The sequence below is a fragment of the Crocodylus porosus genome, unplaced genomic scaffold, assembly GCF_001723895.1.
Source record: "Crocodylus porosus isolate Cpor-Errol unplaced genomic scaffold, CroPor_comp1, whole genome shotgun sequence".
In the NCBI taxonomy this organism is placed as follows: domain Eukaryota; kingdom Metazoa; phylum Chordata; order Crocodylia; family Crocodylidae; genus Crocodylus; species Crocodylus porosus.
This window is the reverse complement of record NW_017728911.1, coordinates 40770470-40793355: the sequence shown is the minus strand read 5'-3', so window position 1 is coordinate 40793355 and position 22886 is coordinate 40770470. Positions and strand designations below refer to the sequence as shown.

At 49.6% G+C, this 22886-nt stretch overlaps 1 protein-coding gene across 1 annotated transcript in view; it reads right to left on the bottom strand.

The window, feature by feature from the left end:
• Positions 1-22886, bottom strand: part of ADAMTS7 (ADAM metallopeptidase with thrombospondin type 1 motif 7) — a gene marked incomplete at its 5' end in the record, with an annotated part of 149013 nt that overhangs the window by 49573 nt on the left and 76554 nt on the right. The window contains 3 exons of the mRNA XM_019533908.1: positions 11164-13056; positions 18549-18762; positions 19437-19563. Coding sequence (XP_019389453.1) covers positions 11164-13056; positions 18549-18762; positions 19437-19563 — 2234 coding nt within the window. The remainder of the gene's footprint in view (positions 1-11163; positions 13057-18548; positions 18763-19436; positions 19564-22886) is intronic.

Below are 22886 nucleotides of genomic sequence, written 5' to 3'. Positions count from 1 at the left end.
CACCTTGCACTTGTCAGTGTTGAATCCCATCCTGTTCTCATTGCCCACCCCTGTAACCTGTCTAGGTCCAATTGTAGCCTATTCCTGCCTTCTAGTGTGCCCACATCCCCCCACATCTTACTCTCATCAGCAGATTTGAACAGGTGCTTTTTACCCCCTCGTCCAAGTTACTGATGAAGATGTTGAACAAGTGCGGGCCCGAGGACCGAGCCCTGGGGGACCCCACTGTCCACATCCTTCCAGGTCAAAAATGATCCATCCACCACCGCTCTCTGGGTGCGGCCCTCCAGCCAGTTGGCGACCCAACTGACTGTGTTGGTGTCGACACCACAGCCCCCCAGTTTCTTAATGAGAACGGGGTGAGAGACAGTGTCGAAGGCCTTCCAAAAGTCCAGGAAGACGATGTCCACTGCTACCCCTGCATTTAAGGATTTGGTGACCTGGTCATAGAAGGCCACCAGGTTGGTCTGACAGGACCTGCTGCTAATGAACCTGTCTGCAGTTAGGGGCTGAAGTCACCCAGCTCCAGAAACAGGTCACCTGGCTGAGTAAGGAGTTAGAAGATGTGAGAGATTCCAACAGTGTGGCATGTGAGGCGGCGCAGGCCTCTCAGAGCCGTTTGGAGACTTTGGAGAGGAGGGAGGGAAAAATTATGATCGCGTGCATTGCCGTTTCCCCCAGAAAAGGGCGCAGTTAGCACAGGCTGTGGAGCCATCCTTCCACAAGATCAGACAGTGTCTTTATGGGCAGGAACGGGAAGTTGAGCTCTGGGAAGATGGAGAGGAGGAGACTGATGATGAGCCTAGTGTTGAACCGTCCCCTTACCTCCCTGTCCAGAGGGAGGAACCTAGCCAGGTCTTCCCCATGGTAGTAACCTGTTCAGGGCCACAAGGAGGGAATCCCCGAACAGACCTATGTTCATTTACCCGAGCAGAAATAAGAACCACATAAGTCCAAGCCAGGAGAACCAGTGATAGACTGGCTAGTTTGAATGTATAGTGAAGGAGCTTCTGCAATTTCAGTGAGTAGAGCCGAAGCAGCCCAAATCATTCTGTGCCCTGAGCTCCAGTTAAATCAGTTTGCAGGAGGTGATGAAAATGTTGCTTTGTTTTCTGCTGCGCTCCAAGCCACTGCAGCCAGTTATGGTAATATGGAAGAAGAACTTAGTCCTGCTCCTCCAGCATGGCTCAATTTGGAGGAGGCTGTTCGTTGCTTGTATCAACTGGTGCTAACAGATCATTCGTGCAGCAGTTTGGACTTGCACACCAGATGCAGAAGTTGTGACAGCACCGTTGTGGAGGAGGTTTTGCCGATGAGCACCAACAGAGTGTACCTCAGCCTTGTTGGCCTTGGAGCCAGAGGCAGTAGATCACTCGGTAAGAGATGTGATTCGGTGATTAATGCAGCTTCTACCCATTTTGCAGAAGCCAGGGCTGGCTAAGCCAACAAAAGCTGCCAAGGCCATGGCGATAAAAGACAAACTCCCTGATCCCCCTGAATTGTTGGAAAAAGCTGGAGAAGGCGGCCCAAGACCCCACTAGCAAAACTGTGGAAGAACTTGTTAGCTGCCGGTTTTAATAAAGTGCAAATTGATGGAGTGCCCACCAATTTTTTGCGAGAGCTGTGAGCTAAACACTGCAGCGAAAAAGCAAGCCCAAAAGCAGAGCCATCAGTGCCACCAGCAGGGTCACCAAAGGGATTTTCTGCCCTGAGGGCAGAGCTGTCGACATTGTCCCAGGCACCTGCGGGGCCACCAGCCTCTACCCTGCCTGATCACATGGCCTAGGGAGTCTGGCTGGCTCAACTCCCAAAGACAGGGGCCACAATGGAGGCAGTAGCCAGCTGGGGACCGGTATCTAATGTTAATATTGGTCCCTTAATTCGGATACCTGTACAGATTCAATTAGGTAAAAGTAAAAAGTCAATTGATATGCTATTAGACACTGGTGCCCAGATTTGCATTTTAGATTCCGCAGATTGGAAAGGGGAGAAAGGAACCCTGTATCAAGTAATTGAAGTCGGAGGCACCAGACGACCAGGGCATCTGGTCCGAGCAACCTTCACATTACCTAATGGCTCTAAGGTAACAGCGGCATCAGTAATACTTAAAGGGGGACCAAGTTTACTGGGACTTAATGTACTAAGAGGACAGTGATTTGCCCTTGAACAAGAGAATTGGCAGCCTGGGTGTGCAGTGCCTCACCAAGAAACAGAAGAAACTGCTATAACAGCTGTAACTCGATGTAGCATGATCCCACTAACCCTGCCTCCCATGAAAGGAATACACAGACCCCAGTATCGAACTCCCACCGAGGCCACCCAACCTATCCAGTGTATCATAAGTCAGCAGTTGGAAGACAGGACGATTATCCAAACCCACTCTCCGTATAACAATCCAGTGTGGCCAGTGCACAAGCCAAATGGAGGGTGGTAGCTGACTACTGACTTTCAAGCTTTGAATGTTAATACTGACCCCTCAACAGCTGCTGTCCCATCACTACCAGCCTTGGCAGAAAGCATCTGGTGTTATGGACCTATGTGGATGGGATCCGTTGATATCAAAGACATGTTTTTTGCTATTCCCATCCAGGAGAGCCACTGGCCACTATTTGCTTTCACGTGGATGGGGCAGCAGTATACCTACACCGTGTTGCCCCAGGGGTGGATACACAGTCCCACCCTGGCTCATGGGGTTTTAGTTACAATAGTTCATGAAGTTCAAGAAAAGTACTCTGATGTATGCATGTGGCAGTATATAGATGACGTCATGGTAGGCAGTCAAGACAGAGAGGCTGCCACCAAGGCCTTTGAATCTTTACAAGAAAAAGTGCTTACCTTTGGATTCACACTGTCTGAACAAAACATTCAAAAGGTAGGGCCCTGGTGTGAATTTCTAGGAATAGCATGGCAAAATGGGGGGCCCACAATATCATCTGAGGAGCTGCAAAATATAGCGGAGACCCCGACTCCCACTAATGTGAAAGAACTGCAAGCCCAATTGGAAGCACTCAATTTTTGGCATATGCATGTTCCTGAGTTTAGTGTATTAGCTCATTCCCTGTATAACCTATGTAAGAAGAGAACTAAATGGGAATGGGGTCCTGAGCATAAATATGTTTTACAAGCCCTTAGAGAAGCAATAACTGTCCATGCCTCCCTAGCAGCACGATGTCCAGAAGGAGAGCTTTGGCTCCATATAGGCATCTCGGAAGGAGGACCACACTGGAGCCTGTGGCAGAAGAAGTCCTCGGAAGCAGAAGGAAAACCCCTTGAATTCTGGAGCCGAGGCTGGAGAGGGGAGGAAGCTAGGTACGCTCTCTTAGAGCAGATGTTGTGTGCAGCAGCAGCAGCCCTGGAAGCCACAGAAGCACTGAGAGGAGAATTGCCCACAGTTATCACTACTCCGATACTGATTCTCGAAATGGCTCTGTCAGACCACCAGCTACCCCCTTGGGGGGGAGAGCCCAAGACACCACGGTCCAAAGGTGGATTTATTACATTCTGAGCCAAGTCCAACGAGTAACCCTAAAGGGACGCCCCGCATTAGTTGAAAGAGTCGCAGAAAGTACAATTAATGTTTATCCTGATCAAACTAGCTGCAGTGAACCTTCACCCATCAAAGAAGTACCTCCTTTCTTGCATGAAATGAAGACCTCAGCTGATGTTGGAGTCTGGTTCATAGATGGGTCCGCTCAAGGTCGTGCCTGGAGAGCAGCTCTCTTGAGGATTTGAGATGGCAAGCAAGTAGTATCACAAGGCCTCTGAAAAAGTGCGCAGTATGCAGTGCTCAGCGTAGCTGTGTAGGAATTAACAGAAGGTCCATGTCCTAAAAGGCCCATCTATATTTATAGTGACTCCTGGATGGTAGTAGAAGGATGTACTAAATGGCTACCCCTGTGGCATAAAGAGAACTTCAAAAGACGAGGACAAGACATTAGGAGCCATGAAGAGTGGAAAGTCTTATGGGAGTTAGCCCAAGATAAGCTTCCTCTGCACATCCGACTTGTGAGTGCAGCACATGGAAATAAAGCAGGGGAAGGCCCGGAGGCAAAGTGGAATAGGCGAGTTGATCAGCTAACACAAGAGGAGAGTGCGGAAACCTTGTATGCTGAAGAAAAAATAAAGCGGCTAGTCCATCGTTACCCAATTCCTCCTCCCACTGCACACCTGGGGAACGAGCCGCAGAATGGCTGCATCGACAACACGGGCACCCCGGGCGCGATGAAACCGCCTGCCTGGCCGCGTCTTGGGCCATTCATGTAACTAAGAAAGAAGCACAAGAAATAGTCGGTGCATGCATCACTTGCTGTGGGGTAAAAATGCGACTAAAACCCTGCCCGACTGTCCCATTGTCATTACGTGAAGGAAAAGCAGTGTGGCAGGTATGGCAATGTGATTTTATAGGGCCCCTCCCTCGGACTTCCCAAAAGTGACCGTACGTGTTTGTAGCTGTAGAAGTTGTCACAGAAATGACGTTTGCCCGTGCCTCAGCGAGAGCTACAGCCCAGGACACTTGTGCAGCACTGGAGACTTTGCTCACTGTGTATCCACCACCTATAGAAATACAGAGTGATAAAGGCCCTCACTTCTGCCACCATCTTGTGTATGACTGGACGGCCAAACACAGCATATTATGGACCTATCACATCTCGTACCATCTGCAGTCTAACGGATTGGTAGAGCGAGCCAATGGCATCCTGAAATGCAGTTTGCGGTTGGCCACTGGCCCAATTCTTAAAGACTGGGACTTGCACCTGGATTGAGCTATCAATTGGGCCAATAACTGACCCCGACCGGGAAGTAGCCCCATGCAGCAAGCCTTTGGATTGGGTGGTCCCCGCGAGCCGGCAGTAGAGCGACCTAGGGGTGGTGACCCGGGAAAGCTCCAGGCAGGAGATCGGGGAGTAGTGAAGCATCCTCAGGGAGATAAATGGGAGGGGACATTATTAGCCAGAGGTATGCGTAATACATGGTGGGTATTTAAGTCAGATTCACCTAATGGGAGCCAAGCTCCTTGTCGTCTTGTTCCTACATATTGGATCTGTCCACAAGTGCAGCCATAACCATTCCTCATTGAGCCTCCCACTGAAGACGAGTCCTGCTCTGTCAGCGGTCTGAATCGACCAGCACCATGAAGTGGTGGACTGTTATGAATGTACTCTTTTTATTAATTCCTTATTGTGTTTTCTGGGTAGGGCATGTCTACTATCCTTCTTATTACCCAGATATTAATGAACTTGCTCCTGAAGACCTCAGGGAGTGGCCTGACCCTGAAGAGCATTCCCCGGAAACACGCTCAGATGGCCTTCACGTGGTCCAGCTGCAGTATCCATACTAGAAGAAACCCGCCACCCTGGGGCAAGTGAAGTCCTGGTCTCTGAGTAGAAGAAGCAGGATAGTTGACTGGCAAGGTGGTAACTGTCAGTGCACCTGTGGCACCAGTTATTATCTTGGGTTCATTCCCCACCTGAAGGCTGGAATGGCTGACTGCGGGAGGGGAGGTGATTGTTGTAGCTCTGCTTGTTTGGGAATTCATTGTTACCTACTTCCCGAGGGGAACCCCGTTGAGCTCAACGCCCCTGAGTTTGTGTCCCCAATAGCGCATTCTGCATCTGTTCAGCCTCTTGAGCCTCTGCGTTTATGGGAGAGCCTGCCCCCTCCCATCCCTATGGCTGATCGCACTCTCCAGCGGTGGGGTGAGGCCCACCAGGTGGGAGAGCGCATTACAGATTGGAACAAAGTTATTACGTGGTTTGTGAATCATACCTGCACAGAGGCATGGTGGAATGGTACCCACTTTAATACAACCAGAAGGAGGCTGTATGCGCAGGTCTCCACCACTTATCCTCATCCTTTCATACCAGTGGGATTCCTAAAGCAAATCAGTGCTATGATCCTGCCAGGACAATGCTGTTTTATTAACCCAATACAGCATCGTCTCCATGAGCGACAGTGGGAGCTCTTTCGCTCTCTGGGAAGTGAAGCATGGCTACAGGTTCCCCGAGAAGGAAGGATAAATGTGACTTGTGAAAAAATGGGGTGTTCACTACTACCTCTGGCTGTTCTCCCATGAGAGGCCCCGACATCACCTGTGTATAACTCCACACCCTGGTGGAGGTCACAAGTTAAAATCCAAACCCTCCTAAATGCTTCATTGTTCACTGCCTGGGTGTTGTTCAGACCAGAACAATGGTATGTCTGAGCTACTTTTCCAAACTGTTCAGCAGGGGCCCGGGTAGCTGAAGGGTTGCTTAGCTGGGAATGGCCAGTTATTTTCCATTCCATAAGTGCACTTAAGCCCCTCAGACAAAGAGATACTCCAGGTTATCTTTGGGACGGACTTAACTCAGTTATGAATGTATGGAACTTGGATAAACCCCAGAAAAACACTGAAGGAGTAGCCAATCTCCAACAGGCGGTAGGGCTTCTCACCAGAGGAGGCATGCTCGAAGGAAAAACGTTAGAACGCACTGACAAATTGCTAACTGCTGTAGGATTAGAGACAGCTCATCTTGCCCAGGTCATGATGGACACTGCTTTTAAAGCAGACAAAAATCAGACTTAGATTACTGCTTGTGTGCAAGTCCAGTTATCATTGAACATGCATTTTTCCCAGGTAATAAACAAAGTTAAAAATAGAGAATGGCCCCCTGGCTTAGAGCATCATGGGATGCCTGCAACATTTAAAGAGAGACACCCCTATCAAAGTACCTGGGTTACTACTTGGGAAGGCTGTGATAAAGGAAAATGTTCATTCCTGGTGCAGGAGTAAAAGAGGGAAACTGGACCACTGCGTATTTGCTCAACACAGGGCTAGGAGGGACTAGAATTTGCATTGCCCCATATGGGAAATAGTTACCCCCGATGGCCCACGGTATGTGGCACAGTCCCCCTGGTTCAAATTAGTAGCACCTTGATTGGATTAGGGACCCTATGGAGAGGCTAGCCTCTCAGCCCGCCTAACACGATCTGCATATACAAGTTACCTAATGTGTCATGTAACAATAGGGCAACGTGATTGTTGGGAGGGACCAGGTCGTTTGCTGCATGAAAATGGTACCACCTGGACTTTGTGTAATTCGTGTTGCTTAGGAGCTAAAAGTGGAGCCGTTGCTCTACTGCAATTAAGTAACTGCGCTATTGCCCTAAAATGGCCAGAAATTTCCTCTGAAACTATATCTTTCAACTTCACGATATCCACTTCATGGGTATCAAATGTAGACATGCTACGGTTAGAAAACTGGAATAACCGTGAAAAATAAGCTGCAAAGCCTTGAAGCAAAGGCTCAGTGAGGCACTCAGTTAGCTCTCCTTCCTTGAGACGGTGGGTGAATCATCAGCCTGGCTGTCAACGTGCCCAAGCCATGTAAATGGTATGATGTAATCTGTGCTAATCATGTGTCACCAAGTGTCACCTCAACTACATGGCTAACCAACTTGACCATCATAGTATTCTGCATTGCCCTAGTGGCAACCGCTAAATGGTGTTTCAGCCATTGTTGTTGTAAATCTGTTCATGCTATACAAGTTAAATTTATAGATCCCTCACTCCCCATTTCCTGAAGTAGCGCATGTGGCTTTGGCATCTCAGTTGTAGCTATCATAGTGCTTCAGCAAGCAAGGGGTGGAGTGTGGCAGCTGAAAGTGTGTCTGTGTGATAAAAGTGCTTGCTGAAGGCTCTATGAAGATTAGATCAAGTGTTTTTCTCTATTTGTTTAGATATTAAGCTATAAATTGTTGCTAAAAGCCTAATTATAGTTTAAGATGTAGTGAGGCCTTGTATAAAGTAAGGCCTAGTAAATTTAGCAAAGCCTGGAAGTAGTAAACCCCTGTGGCACAGTTAAAATTACCTTATCAAAGGAATGCAAGGCTTGTACTGCTATTGGTCAGTCTAAGGACAGTTGAAGAAAAAGGAATCTAAGTGGTTGTACATTATCAATGTCTTTTACAAGCTATAAATTCCAGATATTTCAGCTAAATGATTCAGAAGGAAGATGCAGCTCTGTGAAAAGGATTAGTTAGCTGTTACCTGGATCAGCGGGCCTGTGGACCTCAAGGAGCCCAAAAACTACATTCCAGGGTCCTTCCCGGCACCCCTCAGACAGCGTTGTCCGGGGACGCCTGACCGCACTGAACTTTGCGGAAAGAGAAGCTTGCTGTGTATCAGGCATCAGAGGGACTGCTGATAAGTTGCCGATGCAAATTGCTTTTGTCTGTCATCATTTGTCTTGTTACTACGTGTAGTTGTGTTTTTCTTAAGTCAATAAATCTTTCTTACTTTTCTATCCCCAACCACACTCTCAATCTAAACCCTCCACAGGTGGCTGGGACAAAAAGCTTTTCTGTGGAGCGCTTGAACCACCCCATACAATTTAACTGAGAACTTGATGTTGGGTTGTTCTCAATGGGGGCAGATGACAGGACAAGGAGCAATGGGCTCAAGCTGCAGCAAGAGAAGTTGAGGTTGGATATTAGGAAAAACTTTCTAATGCAGAGGGTGGTGAAGCACTGGAACAGGGTCCCCAGAGAGGTGGTGCAGTCTCCAGCCCTGGTGGTGTTTAAGACCCAGGTAGACAAAGCTGTGGCTGGGATGATGTAGCTGGGGTTGGTCCTGCTTGGAGCAGGAGGTTGGACTAGATGTGACCTCCTGAGATCCCCCCCAGCCCTCAATTCCTATGCTTCCATACCTGCTGGAGAATCATCTGAAATCCCTCTTACCTTCTGGTCTAGTCCAGAAGACACCAGGCTTTTGGGAAGAGGATCTCCTATATATTCTCTCCGGTCTCTGCTCTGACTGTGAGCTTGTGCTCCTCATTCCCCCTTCTTCTGAAATATTTTACACAGGTCTCAGACTCACCTATGTGAGACCTATGAACTCTGAACTGGGGTCACCTTCAGCTGGTTTCCCATTGACTAGGCAGCTCTGTGCAGTCCTGTAGTAAATGGGTGAAATATGAGTGACTTCAGCCAGCTGTGGGAGGAGGGGGGGGCGCTAGCCTGTTTAATTTTTACAGCTCTGTTTAATTAGCTTTGCTGGCTTTGGTTGTTTAACAGCTCTCTGGTAAACATTTCCTCTCCATCTCCATCTCTATCTCATTTCCTCTGAGGTCAGGACTCCCTTTATTTGCAGTTCCTGTCCTGTCTCATCAAGTGCCACAAGCTCAGATGCACTTCATCTGTTGGTGACCTCTGAAGTGCAGCCCAGTTTTGCTCTCCCTTCTGGGGCTCAGCTCCTGTCTCCTGCACTCTGAACGGCACTTGCTTCCCCATTGCCTCCTTTCTCTCCCTGGAAAGCCTTGTGCAGTGGCTCAGTTACCCCACTGCAAATCTGCATCATGGCACTGAAATGGTACCTGTCCCACTGCACACTGAAGGAGTAACTGGGAACGCAGTTTAGCTCAGTACCCTCCAATATACTCCTCTCATTCCCTGAGCAGCACTAAAATTAACACCCCGCTCAGTGCCCCTCTGACAAGCTGCACGTGCTGGATTGTGCTTTGCTGGTATGAGGTGATGTCCCCAAAGCTCTTACGCTTGTCACGGGAATGTCTCCCAAATTTCTCCTAGGGATTAGTCTTTAGTGCTGCATGCCCTTGAGGATTCAGTCTTCATCTGCATTGTGTTAGATACGGGCCTCATTACCTTGCAATGACCTGCATAAGCCAATTCACCCTCATTGCACAGTCTAGCCAAAGAAATAGTCCCAGCAATTATGTCATCCTATAACCAAGCTGTAGCTAATGATTAGTGATGGCATTGCAGGGAGCAGGCTCAGCCTTCTGGGTAAGCCACAGCTTTGTTGCAACCTTAGCACAGGCATTACATTTCCATCATTTTAGCCAGTTTTAAGGCTGCCTCCACAGCTGAGCACTGTAGGGCAGGGTCTGCATCTTACTGGGTGTGCTGGCACATCACCTGTGGTCTGTGATGTGGACTATGTTGGTGAGGGGGCATCATCACTGAACCATATAATGCAGATTATAACATCTGAGGTTTGTTCATATGCTGTCAGATATGCCATCAACTGCTTACTGTGCCCCTCTGCTGTCGACATTGGGCAGACATAGGGGTTATCCCTACTTGTAGGAGTGAACGAGGGGCAAACTGAAATCGGCTCCAAAAAGACACACAAGCCCACGGCAGAACACTTTGAACACTTCCTCGCTGACCTCCGGGTGCTGGTTGAAAACCAGTTTGACTGGGAAACTGAGGAACCAGAAATCACCCACAGACTGGACTGTGTTAAGTATGGTCTAAACTGAGACGAGGGACTCTTATCCCATTACCTGGATTAGTTTCATTCCCCACCCTATGCCTCTCAGTGAGTTAACTGCTTTGTCTTCCTTTCTCCTTCTCCTGCTCACCTTGCCTGTCTCAGCAGTGCCCCCTCCTTCTCCTGCCCCCTTCCCTACCCTTGGTATTTTAACCACTGCTTTCTGTTCAGCAGCTCCGCTTCCCGCAGCCCCTTTGCAGCATCTGACGAAGCCTGCCACTGCTTACAAAAGCTTATGCTACTCATCTCTGATTCAGGCAGCCTACAGGGCGCAAATCTGCCCTCTGCCCGACTTCAGGGTGGTGCAAGTAACTACCTCTCTGCCTCAGTAATGGATGCTGGAGATAGTAGTAGGGGAGCTGGGAACTTGGCTGGGACTGGCAGCATGTTCCCTTGTCTGCTGGTGTACTGTTAGCCACAAAGAGAGCAGCTCAGTGGTATTTGGATGGCAGGTGAAGAAGAGGGCAGGGCCACTTCAGACTGCTGGGAGCAGGGGAAGGCACGGCCCCAGGGGGAAAGCAATAGGTCCAGTGGTTGCTGCACGCTGTGTGCACTACAGGGCTGGTGTGTGCACCCAGGAAGGAGGCTGCTCTTGCCCAGCAGAAGTAGTGTGTGTGTGTGCAGGTGTGTGCTCAGGATCCAGAGCCCTGACCCAACTCCCCCCAGCATCCTTTCAAAGAGCAGAGTGATCCCTTTTCTGCTGCCTGCATTTCATTAGCACTAGCCAGCCCTGATGAGGCCTTGCTAATGCCTGCAGTTGGAGTCTGGCCAAGGAACTGCACTGACTTGTGAAACCAGCCCAGCTCCCGTGGACCAAATGAGAGACCAGCCTGGCTGGTTCAGGTAGCTGATGCCCATGTCCTTGATGAACAGGTCTCAGCGATACTTACCTGACTCCAGTTCCCTACTTCCCAGCTGGCTGTTACTGCGGCTGCTTCCGTAGCTGAGACCCTGAGGACAGACTCCTCCTTCACTACGTTCTCCGCCTCCTCCTGCGGCAGCTCTGGGTGCACTGGGGTGGGGAGAGAGGGCTCAGGTTCTCCGCTGCTGTGGGCAAATGTGGTTTGGGTTCCCTGTGGGGACCCATCCCCTGGGGCTGCACTTTGGCGTATGTCTGCTGGGGTGGTCTCGTGGGCCCTGGCAGCAATGTGCATTGTGGGATAAGTCCTCTTCATTTCCTCTGATTCTCCATCAGCCCATCCTGTAGAGGTTAATGAGGTGGGCAGAGTTACTGATGGAGCAGCTGTAGGGCTTTGGCTGGAGGGTCTCAGCACTGCAGGGGTCTGGGTGCCTGGGTGGGCTGGATTGCTTGGGGTAAGCATTTCAATTACTTGGGTAGATGGGCTGGATGTTAGGGCTGTGGTGGCTGCTAGGACATCCTGGGTGGGCAAAACAATGGTGGAATAGACTGTCTGGTTCTGCGCACCTCCTGCATGGACCAGCTCTTTGTCCAGTGAACTGTTTATACTCGGAATAGAATCAGCATCTTTTTGGCTGTCTCCCATTTCCTGCTCACCCGTAGGCACGTGGGAGAGGAAAGGGGTGGCATTGGCTACAGGGTGCAGTGACTCACTTGTCTGTAGCTGGGGTGGCAGGGTAGATGGTCTCCCACTGGTGCCTATTGTCTCCTCTGTTGCAGCCCTACCTGCCTGTGCATCTTCATCTTTGGTTTCGGAAGCAGCAGCATCACTGTCACCATTGTCATTATCATTGATGACCAAATCCACGTCACTCACATCTCCGTGGCCTTTCTGTGTAATGCCAGCCAAGATGTGGTCTTTCTTGCTGTTGTTATCAGGAGCCTCTGTGCTTTCATGATCCTCTTCCCTGCTTTTAGGCTTTCCTGTGCTTTCAAGAATGGCGTGCGTGTCTTCCCCACCGGTGCTGTTCTTGTCAACGGGCAGCGGTGGAGAGAGAATGGCCAAATAAGGAAACGTGGTAGCGAGGTCGGTGATTGTAGAAATGGTACTTGTCAGCAAGGCTCCTTGGGGGTTATCAGTGGGCGCATTATCATAGCTGTTTATAGAATAATGGCTCGTTGCACTCAGAGTGGGTGGAGGGTCTTTGGAGAGCGGCGTATGCATTTCCTCCTCTTCCTCGTCTGTCATGTAGTAAGTGGTGTAATCAGCAGGGGTTGTCTTGATAACCTCATGTTGAATTACGCTGAAGAGGGTTTTGTTGACTTGAGCCCCCGCGTCTTCCTGCTCTTCACCATGCACCTTTGCAGAAGGGTTTGTTTCGCTGCCTGTTAAGATTGTTTCGCTGGAGTCTCCTCCTGGTTTCTCCTCATATGAAGTATCGGGAGACACTTCATTGGACTCTTCCAGACTGTTAGCTGTCTTGTCCCTAGGATCTGGTTTAAGCCCATCGCTCTTGATGTCCTTCTCACCAAAATGGTCATAGGACAGGTCTTCATGGAAATTGATGAAATTGTAATCGTAGTAAAAGTCATCAATAAACACGTTTCCCTTTTTGTTGCTGCTGGACGAAAAGTCCTCCTCGGGTATGACGTTCACGTCGTTGGACTCTGGGACATTTGGAATCAAAGGGCTAAATTTAGCAATGTGATTATGGGGCATGTGATGTATCTCATTAAACAGTTCTCTGCTGGAAGACCCACTGCCAGACCAGTCAGCATTGGCATTTTCTATTTTCTTTTGACACGGCTGTAGGGAGCATGTCATTTCTGACCCTGGCTTTTCTGTAGGGTCGCAGGTCATCCGAGTATTGTTACTGCAATAAACAGGGCGTCTCCGTGTCCCATTTCCACATGTTACTGAACACTAGAAAAGGAAGAAAAGAAACCAAGACTTTAGTAAAGAGAGTCTGCAGTTTAAGTTGGTAAATTATGCTAAGGATGTGCATCGTCTTGGGAGCATGGGCATCCCTATGCAGATGAGCTGACATCATGACATAATATTGGCAAAGTAGGAATCACAATTTCATCAGAAGTCAAAACAGACTTGAGTTGAGTGAAGTTCCTGTGCCCTTAAGCAAAGCCCAATCACCTGACTCCTGAGTGAGTGCTTGGGTCTTCTGGTTAGATATACAGCACAGAGCAACCTCTATATTGTTTTAAGAGTCTGGTGATGAGGCTTTAATTAAAAGCTGCATCCACTTCTGTCACAAACCACCTTATTGATATATTTATATCACAGGCTGAAGCATGGCCAACATGTTTTTGGAGACAGGGGTAGCAAGGGGCAATGGCTAAGATGATCTAATAGGTCTTTTCCATCTGCAGTTTTCATGAAGGATAGCTCTTCTTTTGAAAGAGGTTGTTAAATAAAGGGGCAATAAAGATGGGTGTTGTCCCATAAAATGAAAAAGGTGAGGATCAAAAGTTTTGCTGAGGGGGAAAAGCACATAATGGACCCATTGATATTTACTCAGCACAGAAGAGTTCCCACAAATCGGAAAGAAGGTCAATGAGATGTCCCTGCTCAGCATGTAGAGTATACTTCCACATATGTTGCATTTGGTCTGAATGAGCCATAGATTGACAGAGCTTTACTTGGAGGTGACACGAGTGCCTTGCTAAATCAAACCTAGCAAAATGATCAATGGGCATTTTTAGACTGAAAAGCCATTACTGTGGCCACAAATGTATTTTTCAGTGACCACAGCACTAAAATCAGAGTATAAGATAAACTGCAAAGATCAAGTTCTCACCGTATTCTCTGAGTCCCTACATAGACTCTGGCCAGTCTTGGCCTGGGCAAGGACTTATAAGTATGCTTACTGCACATATACAGACAAACACACATGGGAAAAGGTCCCTGAAGACCAGCTTTGTTCCTCTGCATCCCACAGCACTGCTCAGGACTGATGTGGCCTTCAGCATGTACGAATGGACCCTGTGGGTCGTTATCACTGAATCATATAAAATTGAGGCTGGCAGGGACCTCAGAAGGTCACTTCTAGTCCAACCCCCTGCTCAAAGCAGGACCAGTACCAACTACATCATCCCAGCCAAGGCTTTGTTGAGTTGTGTCTTCAAAACCTCCAAGGATGGAGATTCCCCTACCTCTTTAGGTAACCTGTTCCAGTGCTTCACCATCCTCCTTGTGAGAGAGTTTTTCCTAATATCCAACCTCAACTTCCCTTGCTGCAGCTGGAGCCCATTGCTCCTTGTCCTGTCATCTGCCCCCACTGAGACCAGCCCAGCTCCATCCTCTTTGCAGACCCCTGCAGGGAGGTGAAGGCTGCTATTCAGTCCCCCTCTGTTTTCTCTTCTGCAGACTAAATCAGCCCATTTCCCTCAGCCTCTCCTTCCATTCATGTGCCCCAGCCCCACAACCATTTTCACTGCCCTTCACTGGACTCTCTGCAATGTGTCCACATCCCTTCTGTAGTGGGGGCCCCAAACCTGGACACAGGGCTCCAGATGAGTACTGTGTTGCATGGAAGAGCCCTCTGGCTACATCCCATCTCTTAGGTCCATAACGGGACGGTTGGTGACAAGAAGACCTCACAGGCTGCATGTTGTCTGGGTTTTCTCCCAGGCAGCCTGCCCAGTGGGAGCAGCTCTGTAAACTGTATTACAACCAAGGTATGTGGAAATGAGGCCCTATTTCCTTTGCAGGCTAAGACAGAGTTTCAGATGGTGATCTGCTACTGCAGTTGCTGAGGAAAGAGGAAGGATTATCCACTGGCCAGGCCAGGGGAAAGGAAGGTTCAATTCCCTGCTTCTCTACTTTCCACAAACTTATCCCAGAACGAGCGTTAATTAGCCTGAGGGGGGATTTGACAACAGTCTTGAAGGGTGATGACAGAGAGGATGGAGATGGGCATTTCTGTGTGCCTGTAGGGGACAGGACTAGGAACACTGGCCCCAAGCTACAGCGGGGGATATTCAGGTTGGAGATGAGGAGGAAATCCCTGACTCAGAGGGTGGTCAAGCATGGGAACAGGCTGCCTAGAGATGTTGTGGAGTCTCCATCCTTGGAAACTTTCAGAAGTAGGCTGGACAGATGTGTCTGGTGGGGCTTTGTCAGGGATGATCCTGCCAGGAGCAAGGGCTGGACTAGACGACCATCCTGCCTGACGTTCCTATGAGCCCATGATTTCCTGGGTGACCTTAAGTCACTTAGCCTCTTCAGACAGTTTTTGTGCTGGAGGGACCCACGACAGCATCTTCCCCATTGCCCCCACATGGCCCGGGAGGCCTGAGTGCTTCTGCATTTACCCAGTGCTGACTGTGCTGCTCACCCCATGTGCCTTGGTATCAATGGGCAGGCTGGGGCCTTCATCTATCTTAGCTTAATGCCTCCTTGGATATGTGAAATATGAGTGAAATCAAGACGAAGGAATGTGCGGGCACAAGGGCAACTTGTTGATAGACATACATGCCCCCGCTCAGGCATTTTGTCATGCACAAAACAGGACTGAAGTGAAGGATTTCTACATACAGCCGGTTGCTGACGGGACCCTCGTCCACTGCTTCTCCCCGCCAGGATGCTGTGGTTGAAACCAAGGGAATACAGAACAATATCCACAGCTTGTCCCTCACGACAACATACACTAATGCCCAGACAATGTGTAGCAAATTTGGCTGAAAAGCCCCAAGGGAACGGAGTTGTAGAGCAGAACACCTCACCGGATCCTCAGCCCCTCACCACTTCAACTGAGGAGACTGCCTCCCGTGTTGGGAGAGGAAGAGACTGCAACAACTGATGGTCTTAGGAAGGCTCAGCATGTGCAAAGGGTTAAGGAAAGATTGTGTAACACTACATGATGGGGGCTTGTAGGTCTATACACACACACACACACACACACACACACAACAAACACATTTAATTAACCTGAACCTCATTTAAGTGCAAAGAGAAGTCATTCAGAGAACCTAGCACGTTTAACACGGATGCGCATTGGAAACTTCCTGAATGAAAGGACCAACGGCTCTCACCAAGCAAAGCACCTAGGCATGTGTTTAAATCCCCTACTTAAAAGCCATGCTTAAATGCTGTGCTTGATAAGGGCCCGTGTGATTATAAGGCTTTCCTATTATAATTGTACAGGCTTAGCTATTATGTCCCTGTCAAGTTTTCTCCCCTTTATTTTCTATCTTTCATTGTGGCTGAGAGAGAAAAGGAAAGAAGACTCTTGATTAGAGATAAGAAAGAATTTGTAGAAAATAATGGGGGATCTTTGGAAAAGCCCCAAAGAATTTTTTTCTGGACTCACTATTGATCGTAAGGCCAAAAGGGACCATTGTGAGCATCTCATCTAATCTCCAGCCTAACGCAGACCATATCACTTCTCTGAATTGGCTGATTATTTCAACCAGGGCAGCCTTCTTTCTCAATCAAGGGATTGTGGCTTCGTCTCAGAAAATTCCCATTTATCATTCACATTTTTTCAGTCGCATCTTCTTCCTCCTGTTATTTTTCAGTCACAAATACTTCCTTTTTTTATTGTTCTACTGATTTTTTAAAAATTAAAACTTATTAATTTCTTCTTTTCTTGGGGGGAATGGAAAGTTTTGGAAATATAAATCTTATCTTGAATTTACAGTTTTTTTGATTAAGAAAAAAAACACACAGCCTATGATTTAAGCTGAACCATCAATCAACATCCTCCCACCCCTCCCAAAAGCTGAGTAGATTTTCAATAAAAGTACCCATGGAATATTTCTTATAATATGAGACAATTTGGACATAGGCTTGAATAAAGAATTCAAGATGTTGCTTGTGAGCGAGAGCCACATTTCACAGCAAAAATCATTTTACAGAAAAGTTTTCCTTGACTCCATGCTCACTTTGTTGCCCCACTTTTTGCAAAGCCCCTTAGGTGCTCTGGCCGTGCAGGCTTCCACCTCCAATTTCCAATGCAGGGTGGGGGAGATGAGGCCAGTAGGATTAGGGAATAATTGCCCTCCGAGGGTGCTGAGCACCAAGCACAAAGAGCCATTTCCTTGCAGAAGCCCCTAGTCCTGACGCAGGCCGGGAGCGGGGCTTTCTCCTAGCCCCATCACAGTGCTATGCTCTTCCTGTTCCAGATGTTAGCCTACACTGGGGCCCTTGTATGCTGGAGACCCAGGACAAGCCACACTGGTGTGACACATCTGGATTGGGTTTTGGCATTGCTGCAGATGCACCACTGTTGCCACCCCTGGGTATATATCCCCATATAGACAGGGCCTGGTGTTTAGCCAGAAAGAGCCTTAAAAAAAGACATAACCACACCAAGCCCCTCGGGATCTGCTCTTCCACAGGCGGCTGCAGAGAAATGGTAATAAATTCCATCTGCAAATAGACAGTGCCTGCTTAGATAAATATTGGAGGGGGGAAGCGGGGGCTACTTTTGTAACTTGCTATACTGCACTTTTTGTTTCTGGCTTTAAAACAATGATTGTGGAGATGATCAGTGTGAAGGTTGCGTGGGTCAAGGTCAGTGCTGACACTTAACAAAACCCCCAGTCTTATGAGAATCCCTCTGCTTCCTCGATTCAACGGGTTGACTTATCTGTTGAAATCCATTAATAGCAGGGCATCCCATAAACTAACTGGGGAACAATCTGTGCTGCTCACTCCCCATACAGCCAAGTGGGCTAGGCTGGCCAGAGGGCTTTTTTAGAAGAGAAGAGTTCATTTCCTCCCAGCCATATATTACAAAGAGTAACCAGCTGCTGGCCAACATGCCCACCCGCTGTTTTGGCTTGCCAAAAACACCTTGTTTCAGGAAACTTAAAACACGAGCTGGAGGCTGCCAAAGTTGAGGGTGGAAACTTTCTGAGCTGGAAAACATGCAAAAGGCTTTAACAGCTCTTATTTCTGCGATTCTTGGTGCCAAAACCGGCCTATTTACTTTGCCCTGATGGAGAAAACAGCACAATTCACAGGCAGAGGGAAAGCAAAGATGAAAACTGCCTGGGGCTCATTCTTTCTGTTAAGATCTGTCTGAACCACAAGCCTGCCTTGCATGTGAGCTGGCTGTAGACTTGCAGCTTCTCCAAGAGAAAGAGAGAACGACATCTGCACTGTTCGGTTTATCCGGAGCCCTGCTGCTTGCTGGGGTGTCTGAGAGCTGGCAGCATGGGAGCTAGACCCTGCACCAACCCCCTGCCCCAAGGATTTTGCCTGTCACTGGAGGGAGCCCGTCAGGGAAAGCCTCTGCGTCTCACTGCCCGGTTCCAAGAGACCTCTTGTTTGCAAGTGCAATGGAAAAGGGCAACCTAATCCCCCTGCACGCCCTGGGAACATTTATCTACATGGGCCCTCAAGCCTCTCCAGGAACGAAGACTAATGTTCTCTCTACCCTCTGACTTTCTCACCTCGGACCAGTTGCCCACAGCCCACTGAGCAGGGCAGGCAATATCCCTATTGCAGGGACCAGCAGCTTCTGGCTTGGAGAGCGGCTGACACTCCTCGGGAGGCAGGGCTCTCTGTTCATCCACCCCCACGCTCTGGATGCAGAGGACCGTCCTCCTCGTGAGCCCCGTTTCGCCGCATGTGGCAGAGCACTTCTGCCACTCGCCAGCCCACCATCTAGGAGAAACACAAGCGAAGATCAGTCAGGTGGTGCTACCCTTTCACGCATCCTGGCTTATTTCTAGACCTCCCCCCCAGCCCTGCAATGTCATGCTGAACGGTCCACAGAGAAGGGCCTGAATTTCAAACGCTTTGAAGAGCGCGCAGCAAGCGTTTGCACCCGAGAGCCGGTTGTTTGTGGAGAGCAAAGCCATTTGCAAAGCTCAGGGCTGCACCGGGATGCTCGCTGCCTCTCCAGCAGACAGCTCAGAAGGGCTGTGAGAGAGGCTGGGGTCCCTGGGGAAACTGGGACTTGACTGGGGGGTGCATCTCAACCCTCTAAAAACTCAGATCCAGGCTGCAGGCCTACGATTCGTCTCTGGCTTCGCGTGCGACTTACCCTGCAACATGGTGGGGGTTTCTGGCTTTTTCCAGCTGGGTCCCTCCCAGCGATGCTTCCTGTCACAGGGTTCGACTTGCAAATCCCTACTCACAGGAGAGACCCCTGGGACGTCACTGTGAGCCAAGATTGCCTCACAGGATCGGGGCCACTGCAGGGTGGGGGATGAAAACCATGGTGTCTAATGGTTCTGCTTATGCCCGAACCCAAGCTCAGTGCCATTTCAACAGCACGAGTTTGCTGCACAGCGCCTGGCCCAGGAGAGGAGCAGGGGGAGCAAGGAGAAGCGGACCTGGCGGGGCAGGGCTCCTCGCTGCACGTCCGCTGCCTGTCGTCGGGGCGGCTCAACGAGTCGCAGTACCGCTCCTCCACGATGCCCGCCATCTTTTCAGCACAGTGCACAATCTGTCTCTGGACACCTGGGGAGAGAGACCGCAAACACAGGTTCACTGGGGCAAGCGGGGCCCTCGGTGAAACTGCCCTGGCATGTCGAGAGCCGAACACCTGCCGGCTGCCGCAACAATCAGCTCCCTTGGCGGGGGGGTCGGAGGCCTGGAATGCTGTAATTAAGTGGCCACTGAATGCAATGATTTGGGCCGGGGGTCAGCAGATGTCAGGTCTGGATTGCAGCTTGCCGAGACGCACACGTACAGTACAGATCATCAAGAATTAACAACCAGCGCCTTTGTCTGCCTTCCCCCTTTGTTGGGCAGCCTGTTGGCAGCAGCTCCCTTGCTCAACTCCCTGTTTTCAATCACCCAGAAGAAAAATGATTGCCTTAGAGAGAGAGAATCCTGACTATGTAGGAGGAATAAAATTAACTCCTTTCAATGGTCCCTTTAAAACAACAAGCTACATAAATGCCAGTCAAGTCCCCACGATGGGGCGGCTTTTCTCCTTCTGTTTCATTTACCCCAAGCTGCTTTAGCCATTGAAAAAAAAATAGCCACTGTTAACAAATAACAGGAGGCCTCCCAGCCACCTGGTAGGAGAGAAGGGAAAGGAAACCCTTGAAGGCTGCAATTTGAAAGCCCCCTCCAGCCCCATGCCCACGGTGCCCACCCAGAAGAGCTCAAGACCATTCCCCAGACTCACAAAGTCTAAACGTTTCTGGTCAGCAGCCACTTCAGGTTGCTGGACCCACAATGGCACAGATTGTGGGGGGAACAATGCTCCCATTGTTGGGCAGAAGTGCAAAGGGGAGTGGGAAACCCAATCCGCGCATGTTATCACGATCAGATTTACAGAGCTTTGCAGTGCTGGAAAAAGGATCCTGGCTACATGTCTCCTGCCGGGCGCTGCAGCCCAGAGGTGAAGGGTTAGAAATAATACCAATCTGTCCAGGGCGCAGACACCGAGTCTCTCAAAGCAAAACACATCACGCACGGGCACGGAGTCCCCGGGGAGGCAGGACATATTATCCGTTTGCCCAGCGTGAGATAAAGATTAGTTAGATGCTAATCCCGGCCAACCCAAACACAGAGCTAGCGCCTGATTACGGAAAGATTTGGATATATCTTGTAGCTGCCTTTAAAAAACCATATGTCAGGTTGTACTTTCTCGGTTCCCTGTCAGAGCTGGGGGTGGTCAGGAAACGAGGCAGAATACGCAAGGATGTTTTCTGAAGTCTGTGGCCCTGGGAAGAGCATGAGCTGCTTGCATTATGCGTTTCAAGGGAAACAAAATGAACTTTAGAGCCTAATATTCATCTCCCCCTACTTTAACCTTCATCCAGAGAGAAACTGCCCATGCTCCAGGCTCTGCGCCACTCCTAAAGAGCATAGCTTGCTTTCATGCGACACAGCCTGCACTGCAGCGCAAGGAAAACTGCGAAGGAAGAAAGAGCCAGGAAGAGGTCTCCTAGCCCATGGCAGCAACACCGGGGCTGCACTTTGCATCTGCCTTTGACCCGAGTCGTAGCTGCCTCAGGAACAGGCGGGGGGGCCCCCTGGCACCCGCTTCTCCCCAGCATCCTGCAATGTGCAGGTCTGGTGGGTGGAAAAAGCAGCTGGCAGCGCGGTCCAGCAATCAGGCAAAGTACCCTGGGTCTCGTCTGTCTGGGGGTCCATCAGATGACTCTCTCATGTCTCCGAACAACCGGGACTGAGAAACAATAGAAGGACAATCTTCACCTGCTGCTGTCTCCATCGGGCCCCGGGGGACACGCTGGCCAGACCGGACTTCTGCTGCAATTGGAAGGAGCGCCGGGCGTAGCAGGCTGCAATTATGATAACCGCTCTGCTGGGGAGTGCAGCCCCCCTTGCAGCAAAATCCCACTCCCAGCCAAGTCTTGAGGAGTGTGGCTTGCTCCTTTTCTCTTTTTTTTCTGATCCTCCAAGTTATTTTAATGTAATTGTTTGTTGGAATATACAGGTACCTATTAGCTCACTCATAACCAAGCCTGTTTAAAATAGGGAGCATCTGGTGAAGAAATAAGAAGGATCCCCTGCTGACTCCTTCTATAACGGGCGTGTTGCTCATTATTACCTGTGACAACATAGCATAGGGCAAACTTGATTTCCTTTCAATTATAAACAGCTGAACCATAAAAACCAGCTGTGAGCCAGTCTCTGCAGGTGGAGAGTCCTGTCCCACATGGGCTTTTCAATCTGGAATGAGGGGCAGCTTTTGAATTGTTGTACTTCTTATTTAATTGCCAGCTCTTTCTCTGCAAAAATGCAAGTGGTAGCAGCCAGCTCTCTTGGCTTTCACAGGTCCCAGCTCAGTGCTGTTAATCCACCTGGGGAGATTGTGAGTGTCTGGCACAGAAAACTGAACCGTCTTTAATGTACAGGAAGGGGATGGTGATTAATGCTGAACAACGGAGGTGCTAAGCAGCTGTTTCCCTTGTACTCCAGCCCTGGGCACAGGACTGCCCAAGCTCCTTGTCCTATTGCTGTGGCCAGACAAAAGTGAAGCAGCAGTTTGACTGATAAAAGCAGCAAGGCTCCCAATTTCTGAATGGTGTTGATGGGGGGGAACCCACCCCTAGCTCTGTGCCTGTCCTTGCCAGGGGGCATACCCACCCTGCGCATGCCTGCACTTTGCAGCTGTTGACCTTTAAACTGTTGTATTTGTGTGGGGAGGCCGGACACGCGTGTACTTACTCCAGCTCACCGACTGCACCCTCCCTGCGAGAACAAGGTGCGAGACCAGTCCCTGGGAAGTCCACTGGCGTGGTCCCAGGCAGCTCTTCTGCCCTCGCTGCCGGAGCTGCTCCTTGGCTTTACGGCTTGTGCCTGCCTCTGCACCCTGCAAGGCTGATGCTGCTTGTATTCTGTAGTGGTGCAGCACAGTTGGGCTGGCAGAGGCCTCGAAAGGTCACATCTAGCCTAGTCCCTGCTCCGGGCAGGGCTATCCCTGTCTAAACCTTCTCCTCAACAACCCAGGATCTAGTGCATTTTACTTACTTTAATTTAAAGGGTTTGAAGTGACTTCTAGTCCCCCCGAGAGCTGAACACAGGCAGTCCATCGGTCTGATGTCCTGCTCTGCACTTGCAGTTCCTGCATCTGCCCCATCCCTCCCAACTGAGCTACAGCAGATCTCAGAGAAACAGCAATTTATGGATTTCAGCCCCTGAGAAACTGCTCTTCAACCCTGTTAGGACTGCAGGGGCCTCCTGGGCCACTGAGCTTGGTCCCTTGCATTCGCAGCAGACACTTATAGTTTCATAGTTTCATAGTAGCTAGAGTCGGAAGGGACCTAGGTAGATCATCTAGTCCGACCCCCTGCCTTGGCAGG